Source organism: Rhincodon typus, chromosome 24, assembly GCF_021869965.1.
Source record: "Rhincodon typus isolate 14 chromosome 24, sRhiTyp1.1, whole genome shotgun sequence".
Classification (NCBI taxonomy): domain Eukaryota; kingdom Metazoa; phylum Chordata; class Chondrichthyes; order Orectolobiformes; family Rhincodontidae; genus Rhincodon; species Rhincodon typus.
Window position 1 is genome coordinate 3,873,677 of NC_063355.1, and position 14,502 is coordinate 3,888,178.

At 42.4% G+C, this 14,502-nt stretch overlaps 1 protein-coding gene across 2 annotated transcripts in view; it reads right to left on the bottom strand.

Annotated features, from left to right (window-relative positions):
* Positions 1–265: 265 nt before the first annotated feature.
* LOC109930619 (solute carrier family 2, facilitated glucose transporter member 11-like) overlaps positions 266–14,502 on the bottom strand; it is a 20,700-nt gene continuing 6,463 nt past the window's right edge. The window contains exons 5-12 of one of the 2 annotated variants that reach the window (XM_020530086.2): positions 14,094–14,223; positions 12,911–13,059; positions 11,856–12,043; positions 11,057–11,167; positions 10,838–10,939; positions 9,528–9,603; positions 8,848–8,975; positions 266–2,945 (exon numbers count right to left, since the gene is read on the bottom strand). In XM_020530086.2, the coding sequence (XP_020385675.2) occupies positions 2,721–2,945; positions 8,848–8,975; positions 9,528–9,603; positions 10,838–10,939; positions 11,057–11,167; positions 11,856–12,043; positions 12,911–13,059; positions 14,094–14,223 (1,109 nt within the window). In that variant the 3' untranslated portion in view covers positions 266–2,720. Of the gene's footprint in view, positions 2,946–7,694; positions 7,806–8,847; positions 8,976–9,527; positions 9,604–10,837; positions 10,940–11,056; positions 11,168–11,855; positions 12,044–12,910; positions 13,060–14,093; positions 14,224–14,502 lie in introns of those variants that run through there. The other variant, XM_048611196.1, reaches the window with a different exon arrangement.

Consider the following 14,502-nt stretch of genomic DNA (forward strand, 5'->3'; position numbering starts at 1 on the left):
AATATTCTTTATTGTCAGGTGCACTAAGTCACTGCTACTTTTATCTACAGTATAGCAGTGACTGCATTTTGTAGTCAGGCTCTTTTGGGATATCACGGGTTTTGAAAGGGTCAAGCTTCTCCTTGTGGACCTGGGGTCAACTGAAGTAGGCTGAACCTGCAAAAATAGAAGTTCCAAAAATTCACAGCGAGACCCTGAGCACTGAGTAAAAAACAGCTTGTTTCACGTTTAAATCCTGATACATAATAAAAAGTGACACGCCTTCCTCATTGCTTAAAAAGTCTTTATTTTCAGATATATCTTCACAATAGATAAAAATCATTGTTCTATTGTGCAATAATGCGAAATGCCGAGTAACAAACAGTAAACAGATGAAACACAGACCATGATTCAGAGCCTATTGAGAGCTGAGTGGATGTGTTTGGATTTGGTGTCATGTGCTGGAAATTCTGGGACATTATGTGCAACGAGGGCCCAATCCTGGGCACTTTGGTGGACAGAGGGTGTGAGCTGAGGTCTCTGTCTCCCAACAGGCGTCTGTATCAGTCTGGTGTTAGAGTCAAATAAATAGACTTCAAAATGTCAGACTAGACAGAGAGAGTGCTCCATGATAAATAAGAGGTTTAGATTCCTGCTAAGGTTACCCTGTAGAGTTCAGAGTTTAGCAAACATTCTTCTAGGTGCTCACGTATTAAATTAATGCAAATTGAGGTGAGCTGTTTGGAAGGAAGCTGTTTGGACTGCTATGTAAACTCATCACATTTGGCTCCTGCAAAGTTCTCACAGGATTTCCATTCAATATTCGCAGTGTAAACGAGTTATGTTAAGACTTTGAGGGATGTCACATTTTACCTGCACAAGCTTTATAAACTAAGGGAACTCAATCTGATAAAAAGGTAATGAAGAGCAGGAAATTTATTCAGATGAAACTTTCTAGGCACTGTGATTTTCAATCTCCTCAGTAAGGTGAGGTGAAATGACAGGAACAAAGGGTTCTTGCCTGTGTAGTGATACTGATGTTGTAGAGGAACAATGTAATAAACATAACCGAGACCTGGTACGGCCTCTCAATTTTATTTAGAGTTGGCAAAAAGACTGGCATTCTTCCATTTTCATTGAGTCTTGCTCTTGTCAATAGCTCCTAATCCCTGATTGTGTCTGCCATATCCCAACCATTAATGTAAGAACAGTTAGCCTTATCATATGATTGGGAACTGGGGAAGAGTTCAGTTTAAAAATAAGGGCTGTCTCATTTAAGACAGAAATGAGGTGAGATTTTCCTCAGAGGGCCATAGGTCTTTGGAACTATCTTCCCCAGAAAGCAGTGGAGGAAGAAGTCAACCCAGTCTTTGTTTGACAAAGATTAATAGATTCTTGACTGAAAAGGGAGTGAAAGGTTTTTTTATGAGGGAGGCAGGTATATACATTTGAGGCCACAATCAAGTTAGCCATAATCCTGTTAATTGACACACCAGGCTAGACAGGCTGAGGGGCCTACTTCTCATATCTGTATGTTCATTTAAGATTCAAGTCCACTTCTTTGCTCAAATACACAGTTTTACCCAGGCAGCAAATATATCACAAAACATAATTCCAGAAATCCATGCAATGTTCTCCTACCTTCCTCCCTCCCCCTCAGAAACAGCTCTGAAATAAATGGTGGAGGGGCAAGTGTCATGGAATTATAAACACTTCAGCCTCACATAATATAGCTATCAAAAAAAAGTAAACCAGAAATCAGTGAATCCCAGTTTGGATGCTGTAGACTCTTTCTTGAGATATACCTCCAATATTTTTGATCCCTGAATTTTCATTCCCTGGGAGTAGATTTTTTGTGCCTTTGAATTCCATGGAAATAAAGAACAGATGGGATGTTCAAGGAGCTGTTGAAATGCTATCATCCGTCTTATATGATGGTACAAAGTCCATGTCTGAAGGTATCTATGATGCTGTAATGGTAAGAGAAGCAGATATTTTGGGAAGTCCGCTGACCAATGTTCCCAATCAATGCCCAGTATGAACAGCACAGAGAAGCATGTTGGATCTGGTGGTTTTTTTACAATGGGCCAGTTAAAATTCAACCATGTTGTTGTGGGTCTGGAGTCATGTACTGGCCAGTTGCCTTTTCTCAAGAACTGTAACAGCCTCTTTAATCCTGACCACTATATGCTCCTTCTCTTTCTCCTTCTCTGTTATTCCTGAAAACTTGAAAACCAGGCATATTAAGAGCCCATTCATGGGCCTCATTTGAGCTCTGTTAGAATGCCACCAGGCCATATATGTGGCAATTTGTGTCTGTAACTCACCAACCTTATTAGTTACATGATATGCACTAAGTTTAAACCTCCTTTGTCACTTTGAGAAGCCCCGAGATTGTGAAATACTTTAACAGTAGGTTCCCTCAGTTTCAGGGTAGCGAGACACACCATTGAGAGTAAGTTGCAGAGAGAAACAGATATACAGACATTATCCAGCAGTGGTCAGCAAAACCACTTAGAGCCATTGGTCGTTTTGGGTTAAGTCTTCAAATATATAACATCCATTGCACACAGCCTCTATACCTGACTCTTCTTTGCTTCCAGAGGGACCCCACGGTGAGATCCACTCACTGATGGCAAAAGCAGGCTGTAAAAGGTGCTGAGGTCTGAGAGCAGAAGGCAGTGCTGCTTCTTCTCCTCCCTGATGACCAATTTGTCACCACTTTTATCCTTTTTAACCCCTTACAGTCTGGTAGCAATGACAAAGATCTCTGGATCCTGCTGTGGGGCTTTACTGCGAACTGCCACAGAGCTACCTCCCATTCTCTTCCTGTTGATTTTCCGAAACTCCTCATTGATTTCCAGGATAGTTTTTCCTTTTGTTTCTGGGAGAATGATGAAGATGAACACAGCGATGATCAGGCAGTCACCCAGGAAGATCAGGAAGCAGAATGGGCCCAGTCCCTCCTGGAAGAAGCAGAAAGAGAACAGGGTCAGGCTGGCTTAAATAAGCAAACCCTTGCAGTGTAATGGTCAGTTATGTAATACTGTGATAGCTAAGGTGAGAACAGATCTGTAGTCAATAATCTGTACTAGAAAACTATATTGCAGAGACCAAAAACAGAAATTGCTGGAAAAACTCAGCAGGTCTGGCAGCGTCTGTGCAGAGAAATCAGAGCTAACGTTTCAGGTCATGTGACCCTTCCTCAGAGCTGAACCATTAATTCGGATTTCTCTCCATAGATGCTGCCAGACCTGCTGAGCTTTTCCAGCAATTTCAGTTTTTGTTTCTGATTTACAGCATCTGCAGTTCTTTCGGTTTTTATATTACAGAGAAATTGTGTAAATAAACCAAATCATTGAAACTCCTGAGAGTCAAACATTAGTTACTCTTAGGTAAAGCAGAGACTGAGATGTAGTGCACTAAGAGTGGAGACAGTGTGGTCTAAAAGGGAACAGTCTCGCAGTATTCGGAAGCCAGAGTCTTATGGCAGGTGAACCCATAAAGACAGATCAGCAAGAGGCTGCATCAGTGAAAAGCAACTGAAACCACTCACCTTCATGTTTGGTCATCAGAGTTTGCTTATTGATATTTAAACAAATAAAACCCAAACAACATCACATCAGTTCTTCCAGAAATACCTCAAAGGAATTCAGATGCAAATGAACTTTGGAATACTTTGAAATTCAGTTGATCCCGATAACCATTTTTGCGCAGAGCAAAAATAAAAACAACGATTGACCAGTGAATTTGTTCTCCGTGCTATTTAAAAGTTAAATGTTGCCAGGAAATTTCCTGGATCTTTGAATAGTCTTTTATGTTGACGAGAGGGCAGGTAGAGTTTCTTTCTGGCTCCAACAATGCAGCACTCCTTCAGTACTGCAAAGGGAATGTGAGTCTAGGTTCCAAGTCAATGCAACTACCACTGATTTTTGAAAAATAAAGTCTGGTTTACTAAAGTCCTTTAGGGAAGGACGTCTGACATCCTTACCCAGTGGCAAACTCTTAACCGCCCCCTGAAATGGCCAAGCAAATCTCTCAGTTCAAGATCAATTGTGGATGGTCGACAAATACTGCTAGTGATGCCTAGATTCCATAAAACAATGAAAAAAATGGAGTGGAATCAGAAACCTGAATGTTCTGACACAGATGGCTATACGTCCTCTGATGGGGGAACCCCAGCCAAGTGACAGAACATTAAATTGAGATGTAAATTGTCCAGGGATGAGAAGGGGTATTGAAATCTGGAGTGTATTCCCCCAATAAGAGAGGTAGCAAGAACTGCAGATGCTGGAGTCAAAGATAACACAGTGTGGATCTGGAGGAACACAGCAGGCCAGGCAGCACTGGAGGAGCAGGAAAGTTGATGTTTCGGATCAAGTTTAATCTCCAGGATCAATGGGCAGAAGATGATTAAAAAAAACACAAGGATATTTAAGATAGGAAAGGACAGATAATCTATGTACTCAAATTTGAGTCAATTCTGTGTAAGAGTCAACCCCCAGACTTTGGCTACAAAATCTTTAATTTTTTGTATACCGCATGGTAGTTTTGGAAGCAAGGTTTTTGGGAATGGCCGAGTGTAGTGCTGCCCAAATATTTTCCCACTGAGACCTGATATCAAGGCTTAAAAATTGTCCTGACCTCCCTCAGTGAAGGCTGCGAGTGGAAGGTAAGTGGTCTGTGGGATTGTTAGAGCAGGACGACAGTTGTTATAAAGTGGTCAGAACTCCCTGGTGACCATTGCTGCCTTTGAACTCAGGACCTTAAAATTTCAGCTCGCAAACCCACTAGGGATCCTGACACTTTGCAAAGCCCTGATGTCGTGAGTATTTTCCTTAATTGCTGTTATTTGGGGGCGGCATGGTGGCTCAGTAGTTAGCACTGCTGCCTGACAATGCCAGGGACCCAGGTTCAATTCCACCCTCAGGTGACTATCTGTGTGGAGTTTGCACATTCTCCCCATGTCTGTGTGGGTTTCCTCCCACAATCCAAAAATGTGCAGGTTTGATGGATTGGCCATGGGAAATGCAGGGTTACAGGGATGGTGTGAGGAATGATCTGGGTGGGATGCTCTTTGGAGGGTCGGTGCAGGCTCAATGGGCTGAGTGGCCTCTTTCTGCACTGTTAGGATTCTGTTCTATGATTTCAGTTAAACACCAGAAATACTGGAGGAGAGTCTGAGACAGCAGCTGCCTGCTGATTTCAGCACCACGGCCAGCGATCAGCGTCAGTCATCACCAGAAATCACATGATGCCAGGTTATAGTCCAACAGGTTTATTTGAAAACACAATCTTTCAGAGCCTCAGTCCTTCTACAGGTGTCAGTGAGAGAGGTAGTATCAGACACAGAATTTATACGCAAAAGATCAAAGGTTCACATCATTGATGAGGATGTACTACACAAACCTAAAATACTATGATAACAAGGTGTAAAGCTGGATGAACACAGCAGGTCAGGCAGCATCAGAGGAGCAGGAAAGCTGACATTTCGGGTCTGGACCCTTCTTCAGAATCAGTTAGAAGGTTTTAATTGATTAATACATATATGTAAATCCCCAAAATCCTTCAAGTCACGGTCCTGAGAGAACTAAAGGTTTTATCAGTGTAAAGATGAGGTGACGTTTTAGGTCAGACAATGTATGTTAGGTGTGAGAACTTGTTTAGAATCTGTTTGTCATAGATCATAGGAGGTAGAGTGTGTGTGTGTAAGGGGGTGGATAGTGTGTGTATGTGGGGGGTGGAAGAGAGAGTGTGTGTCTGAGTGTGTGTGTGTGTGGGGGGAGGGGAGGAAGGAGAATGTGTGTGTGTGTGTGAGGGGAGAGAGACAGTGTGTGCGTGTGTCTGTGTGAGCGTGTGTTTGAGAGAGAGAGAGACAGTGTGTATGTATGGCTCGGCCAATGTTGTCTCACTCATATGCTGCAGGCAAGGATGCCCCGAGGCATAGTACATTAGCAAGACCATGTAGATGCTAAGATAATGGATCAATGGACACTGCGCAACAATCGCCACATAGGAATGTTCCCTCCCGGTAGGAGAACACTTCAGTGGTTAAGGACATTTGGACTCAGATCTTTGGGTAAACATCCTTCAAGGCGGACTTTGGGATACACAATCACACAGAATTGCCGAGCAGAGGCTGATAGTGAAGTTCAGTCCCCATGAGGACGGCCTCAACTGGGATCTTGGCTTCATGCTGCACCACAGGTGACCCCACCACATTATACACTCACACACACATGCATACATACACATGCACTCACTCTCACACACACACACACACACACATTGTCTCTCTCTCTCTGTCTCACACACACACACTGTCTCTCTCTCTCTCTCACACACACACACACACTCTCTTTCTCCCATAAGCACACTCCCACACACACAGACACACACACACTCTCTCCCACATGCACACCCACACACGCATGCATACACACACTCTCTCACACACATCCACACACAGTCTCTCTCTCAAACACAAAGTTTCTCTGCCACACACACACACACACACAAAAACTCTCTCTCCCCCCCCACACACACACACACTCTCCCTCCCCCCCTCACACACACACACACTCACTGTCCCCCATTCACTCACACACATTTCCCCCCCTCCACACTCTACACACACACACACACACACACGTGAATCTATGGGGTGAATTTGTATTTGCAGATACATTACATTTTGTTCAAAAAGCACACAATTTATAGACACTCAGTCAATATGACATTTTTTAAATTCCTGCTTTAGAAATAAAACCAGTTTGACTCCAAACTAAAACACAAACAGATTCTAAACGAGGCCTCATACTAACATGCATTGTCTGACCTAAAATGTCACCTCTTCTTTACACTGATAAAACCTTTAGTTCTCTCAGGACTGTGACTTGAAAGGAATTCAGAGATTTACATATACATATTAATCAATTAAAACCTTCTAATTGATTAAAGATTTAACAACATCTTAGGTTTGTTTAGTACATCCTCATGAATGGTGTGACCCTTTAATCTTTTGCCTATAAATTTTGTGTCTGATATTACCTCTCTCACTGACACCTGAAGAAGGACTGATGCTCCGAAAGATTGTTTTCAAATAAAACTGTTGGACTATAATCTGGTGTTGTGTGATTTCTGACCTTATCCACCTCAGTCCAACACCGGCACCTCCACATCATTGTCATTACCAGTAGTTTGACAGTTCAAAATAGTTGACTTGGAACACAAACCCTCTAATACTCTAGTCATAAAAGTTGTCCCCATACATTTTACCTAAAGGTTTGGTTTCAGAAACCCAGCTTTCATACAGTAGTTGATAAACTTTATCAAACCCAGAGAGGATAAAATCCTGGATTACAATAGGTTAAATCCAAGCAAGTTAAAAAACATTGTTGAAGGGATGGCAGAGTCATCATTGCATGTATGTAAAAATTAATTAGGAAAAGAAATAATGCTAGAGAACTGCAGGACAACTCATGTGATCCCCAAATTTAGAAAGATCGATAAAACAAATCCTGCAAAGCATAGACTAATTAGTTTGCCATCAGCATCAGGAGAGATAAGGGCAATAATTTAATGGAAAATGTCTAGCCACAACAATATAAATAGCCAGCATAGATTTTAAAAGGCAAGGTCATTTTTGATCAATGTTATTTAACTCTTTAATGAAGTAACTGAGGGGATGGATAAGAATAATACAGTGGACAACACGCACTTGAGTTTTCGAAAGACCTTCAGTAATGTGGCACATAAAGGTCTCATGACTAAAATCAGAGCTTGTAGAGTCAGAGAACAAATAGCTGAACAGATAGTGAGCTTGGCTATAAAATAGAAAACAGAGAGTCAGAGTTAAAGATAGTAACAAAGACTGACACAAGGTGGTAAAGTCAAGTTTTAGATGGAACCATCACTATTCACAATTTACACAAGTGACCTACTGTTAGGAACCAGAAACACAATTTCAAAATTTGCATTTGCACCAAATTGTGGAGTAAAGTTAACACAGAAGAGGACCATGACAGAAGACGGGAAGACCTTAATAAACTTGCAGAATGAGCGTCTAATTGACAAATGAACTTCAATATATGTAACTGAGGTAACACATTTTAACTGGAAGAATATAGAGCCCACATACTCCTAGGAAAACACATATATAAATAGGTAGAGGAAGAGAGGGTATAGGGATACCAATACACTGGTCAACAAAAATATGGAGATACAGTTAATAAGGCCATTAATCAAATATTGGGGTTAATGTGTAGAGGAATAGAATTGAAAAATGGAAATTGTGTTAAACCTGTATAGAGCCTTAGTTAGACTGTGAACAGCTCGGGTCTCCTTATTATAGAAGGGTTGCAGAGGCAGTGTAACCTGGAGAAGGTGCAAGAAATGATTTACTCAAATAATACCAAAACCAAGAGGTTACACCCATCAGTAAAGACTGAGCTAGCTGGGGCTGCAGAAAAGAGAAAGAGAAGGTTGATTTGATTGAAGGAGGAGTTGAGGCAAATAGCAGAAGGGGAAATTAGAGACACCGATGAGGTAGAAAGATCAGCTGATCAGATGAGATGAAGCAGGGTGAGAGGATGAAGCCAGCATTGACCAGTTAAATGGGCTGTTTCTCTGCTTTAAATACAGTGTAATTCTTTGTAATAAATTCTTGATGAGTCCGGGCATAATACAATATAGAACCAAATCTTGTAGAAGGAGTTAAGATATAGATAATCCATAATGAAAGAACAGAATCAAAGGCCTGAACACCTTTCCCTATATTCCTAAAAAACTGAGATCTGTTCATGGTTTTCCCGGTGAATGTTATACTGAGGAGCCTCCTGTTTCAGGGTTACTTGTGACCTTACTCACCACAATAAATGGGAAGATCATTCCCAGAAGGACAAGGCCCAGCCACTGGAACGAGCCATTTATCACAAAGGCTACAGGTCGATAAGACTGAGTGAAGATTTCGAAAGGGATGATCGCAGTCACTCCCGCTGGAGAAACAAAACACCTTCTCAGTGCCTGATATCAAGCTGTTTCTGTCAACAATTAATTCAGCTCACCAAACAACACCAGTGCTAAGGCACTGATCACCCCATCAGCCCTGCCCTGCGCCACGATGCTGTGGCAATGCTCCTCTCCATCCCCTCCCCCACTTCACTACAACTGGAACATTCTCCCTCCCCCCTCCAAATGACCTCTTTCTGTCCCATTACAACTCTATGAGGGTGATTCTCTCTGACAGAACACTGCTGTCCATCATCTGATTCACCCCCGCCCCTCTCCCACCTTCCTGTCTCATCCTGAGAGACTCATCCTTCCCCATCTCACTGTCCCTCTGTGGGACACCCATTCACTCTGGTGGGTCTCCACCCCCCACCCCTTCTTTCCCTGGCGAGATACTCCCCTCCCTTCAAACTGGTGGGACTCCCTCTCCCCTTCCCACCAGTGAGATTACCCCCTCCCTCTCATGGGACACTGGTGGGACAGGTCCCCTCCCCTTCATTGCTGCTCCAGTTGGCCAGTGAAAGCCACAGTGAACTCACCAGGACCAATTCCATAGCTGAAGATATACGCAAAGATGAGGAATATGCTGCAGTAAGGCATCCAGGTGAACTGATGCTGGAAAACAAGATATTGATGGAGAATTGAATACTACACACAGAAGGATCCAGTAATCCTACAGCAGAGAGTTTTTTGATCATCTCTGAGTAACAATGTCACAAGTATTCACGACACCTATCAGTGTGTCACACTTTGAGGGCACAGTCAGAATGAAAGGGACAACAGGCAGACTAGCAACTCTAAGGTTATTTAGTGAATCCAAATCCTGAAGTGAAGTGGTAGTCTCCTCATTTGCTGAGTTACTGGTAATTACATACGTGGTCTTTATGGGGTCACTCCTCAGTGGTAATTGGTTATGTGTCTCCACAAGTGCATTAGAGATTTGTACGTAGGCCCCAGTGCTAGACATTGGCAGTGTAGAGTTCCTGGCATTTCCTAAAACCTCTTTAGCAAGGACTACTTTCTGAGTATTCAAAGCTATTTGACAGATAGAGTTTGTCACAAGGAACTTGTTTGTGACTTCCTAAATGCCCCGTTCCTGCCTCCAGAGGATGTTTGCTGGGAGATCCTGCTCAGGAATGTTGTTGGTGGTGATATAGAAGGTAGGCAGGTTGAAGTGGAAACCATGGAGTGGTGAGAAAGATGCAGGGCAGATGGTTTCAACTGACCTGTGAGTTTCCATGAATGGAAATGTTGATGTATGGGGAAGCAATGTTTGTGAGGACATGAAGATAGAGAAGGGTTGGTTGAATGGAGGGTACAATGGATCAGCATCCATACTGTGACCCCATCAATAACCAGATACCCTGGGTCAAAGCAAATGATCCTACCAGCAGACTGAATTCCAAAAGAATGTTAAAGGACTCTGACGGGGGCCTCTTATGAAATTGCGGTTCCCAGCACCACCATTCTCAATATTGAGCAAATGTCAGGCTTTATCCTAATAGGGCACACTTTCCAAATGTTACAATCCAATCAACCTCATCAAATGCCTCAATTAGATTCCAGTCTGTAATTCACTTGCATATTTGTTTTCTGAACATATATTTTTGTGTTGTGGATGTCAGTGACTGGGCCAACATTTATTGCCCATCCCTCATTGCCCTTGAGAAGGTCATCGTGATGAGCTAACTTGCTGAAAATTTGCTGTCTACATTGTGTATAAAAACACCACCAAGCCCCTTGATAAGATTCCAGCCTATAACTTTCTCCTTAGCACTGTTACTCTCTCTATACATAAACCATTATGTATGTAAACCAGTGATTATAGGGTCCAGGCTCAAATCCTCACCTGCAGAGGCAGAGTAACACACAGGAGTGCTGCCCACAGGGTCATGAGGCTGTATCCTTTCCAAAGTAAGGCCTTTCTCCCATCTCGCTCAATGAAAAATCCCTATTCATAAATAAACAAAAGGATTTCAGCAACATCAGTGAGATATGATGCTCCAACAATATATACAAAGCCAATTCTCTCTCTCTCTCCATCACTTCCAATTCGACTGTCACTTACAGAAACCATGGATGTCAGCAGAAGTGTTGCACCGGCCCCCAGCACCACGTATGGTATCGTCCAGTCAGGAATTCCAGCTTCCTGGAACACTTCAGAAGAGTAGAAGTAAATCTGGGAAGAGAAACCAAATATATCTTAAATCTGATATCTTTCTTTCGCTACAAAAGTGCACAAAATTAAGTGCGCCTTAATCATCTGTCTTAACACTCATTCTGTGCGTGCATCTTTCCTTTTAGGTTAGCTCTCCTGTCACTATCACTGGCTGTCAATTAGCTCATGTGTGTCTGGGTTTGTACATCTCGAAGTTTATGTTTGTATGTGTGTGTTTATATGTGTATGTGTGTGTCTCTAAGTCGTTATCAGTGTTTATGTTTGCACACACATGCACACAACATGTGAGTGTGTGTGCCTGTGTGTGTGTATGTCTCTTCATGTGCGTGTCAGTGTGTATATCTGACTTGTGTGTGTGTGTATGTGTCTCAATGTATGTATTACTGTGTGAATCTATATGTCAATTGATGTTTGATCTATATTGTGTGTGTCAATTTCAGTATCAGTGTGTTTGTGTCAGTGTGTGCATATGTGTCTGTGTGTGTGTATCTGTGTGTCAGTGTATGTATCTGTAAGAGTGTCGTTCCTCTGATTCTATCTCCTTTTGAGCCTTTTACACCATCTTTATTCATCTTTCATTTTGCACTGTCTTGCCTTCGATCAGTTTCTAACATGTATTAACCTTTGTCTCTTATTCTGTCTCCTGCACTGCAATGCTGGTCGCTGATTAAATGCCGTGTCTACTCACTGCATTGATACCACAAAGCTGCATAGCGATGGTCAGCATGATGTTGGTAATGAGCTGCCAGCGTACTGAGCGATCTTGGAACAGCTCCTTGGCAGTCTTTGCTCGCTCTCCCTTTGCAGCAGCCTGCTCAGCCTCCATATCCTGGACCTCCTCAAAGAAGTCTCCCTGACCCCAGAGTCTCCGCAGAGCTGTGGAGAAATAACCAAAAACACAGGCACTTATTTCAGGGGTAGCTTCACCAAAACCCAACAGAGCCTTTGCTTACAAAACTACCAGAAACAGCATGAGGCGCTGACCCATACTCTCCACCTAGTTTCGGTTAACCTGCAACCCAGGTCTTGATTTTAAAATTGCCGTCCTTATTGTCAAATCTCTCCACAGCCTCGACCCCTCCTTAACTTCACAGAAACAAATGAGAAAAAAACCTGCAAATGACAAACACTGGTCCACCTTGCCTTCACAATGGAGGTTCATTTCCAAATATCACTGTTGCTGCTTTTCCCCTTTGGATCCATAAAGTACTTCAACCCCAAGAACTCTCTGACACATCTGCAGTTTTGAGGTAGCACCTCAACACTGCACCACTGGCAAGTCATGCCTTCAGTTTTGATGTCCTGAGCTCGAGAAACCCTCATTTTCCACCTCTCTATCTCCCTCTCCTCCTTTAGGATGCTCTTCAAAGCATGTCCTTGGATAAGCTGCTGTTCAGTTGCCTAAATAATCCTTTTTTGCAGCGAGATGTCACTATTGAATGGATTAGGATGTTTGGCTGCTCAAAATGGCTGGAAAATCTCACAGAAAGGGAAGGGGACACAAATAATGCAGGGCCGTGCCACAATTTGTGGTTTTTGTAAATAAACAGAAAAGAGAAAATGGTTCACAGTTTGCCTCTTTTATGGTTACTGAACATGTTCGATTGTTAAATTGTGGTAATCAACATCTTATCTACCATTGGGATAATTGACTATTTGGCTAAACTCCTTTATGATAAATCTAACCCGTGAAAAGCAGATTCCCCTACACATTCCCCACCACCCAAACCCTCTCACACTCACCTTCCACACAGAGGACCTTGTTGCCCTTGTCGATCAGGAGGTATCTGGGGCTCTCTGGGAACCATGGCAGCAGCACCAGCTGAATGAGGGCAGGCAGGCCACTGAAGGCTAGCAGCAATGGCCAGGCTGCCTCAGTGCCCAAAATCTCCCTGAGGAACAACAAAGACAGTGAGGTCAGAAAGCAGTGGACACTGGCCATTAGGCCAAGTGCAGTGCCCTTATATAGCCAACAGAAAGGAGCACTGACAACTGACTGTGTTGCTAACACAATCCCATTTACCCATATGAGGAGAAAACATATTACGCACAATGCAGGTAATTACACTAAACATGCAGATTTAAACTCTTCAATATTTAGCAAGTATCTAACATCAATCAATAACTAAGAAAGGCAAACACTAGCACTCTGGTTTTTGATGATTTTACAAACTAAATGAACAGGAGAGTTGAGGCTTATTGCATGCTCTGTGCTACGAAAAGCATTTAGATTACATATCCATTGCAGCTTATCAATATTTTTATTTTCTGATCAGTAATTCTTTGCATCTAGATTCCCAAAGTAGCCATCTGTTAGCCAGCAGGTTTGATACTCTTGAGATTGAGCAAGTAGTTTAGTAGTTAAGGGAAGGGAGGGGCACTCATTGAAAGCTGTCAGGCCTCAAGCTCTAGAATTCCCTTAGCTGTGTCTCTCTTTCAAAATGCTCCTTACATTCTACTCTCCTGACTAAGGTTTCAGTTGCCTGTCTTAATGTCTCCTTCATTGGTTTAATGTTTGTTTTTATCTGATTATGCTCCTGTGAGGCACGTTGGGATGTTCAACATTGATAAAGGAAGTAAGTAAATGTAGATTGTTGTTATTTGTTATTATTAGCAGTAATAAGTGATTCAGAGAGACTCTGGTTGTTTTGGGGCACTTGGAAACCGAGAGAATGTGACGGAGATGGGGAGTGGCACAAGGAGACAGAAAAATAGTCGCAAGGTCCAATATGACACCAATCTTCAAAATGGTTAATTTCATCAGGGCTGTGATGAAAGTGTTATGCACCCCACAAGAATATGTAAATATTTTTTAAAACTTAATTTAAGTTGAACCAGGGAAAATATTAAATCTCCGGTTATCAATGGCAAGCAGCCTGAGTGAAGTACTGGGTGAGATTTGTATTTGCGAGGATTGAGATCTTACCTGAGTCCAACCACTTGTCCAATGAATTTACCAAAGGCAACAAACATCGCTCGGGTCAGAGATACAAGGCCTCGCAATTCCTTTGGTGCACTCTCGCCAAGATACATACTGTGAACGTTGAGGCCAATACCTTCAAATAACAGAATTTAAAAAAAACTGATAAAAGGAAAGCTCCCTCACTTCATAGCCCATTTTTACAAATCATGCCCACCTCTCGGATATGGTTTGTCTCATTTGCATTGTCTTTAGTTGGCCTGTAACCGCACTTTTTCTAAATCATGTGACAGTTTACAAAAAGCAGAATGGTAGCTGTCAAAAATGCATTCAATAGTGCAGTCATCAGTAAGACACTGGACAGCAATCAATAACACACACACAATACAGCCATCTGCAAACACACTCAAAATAC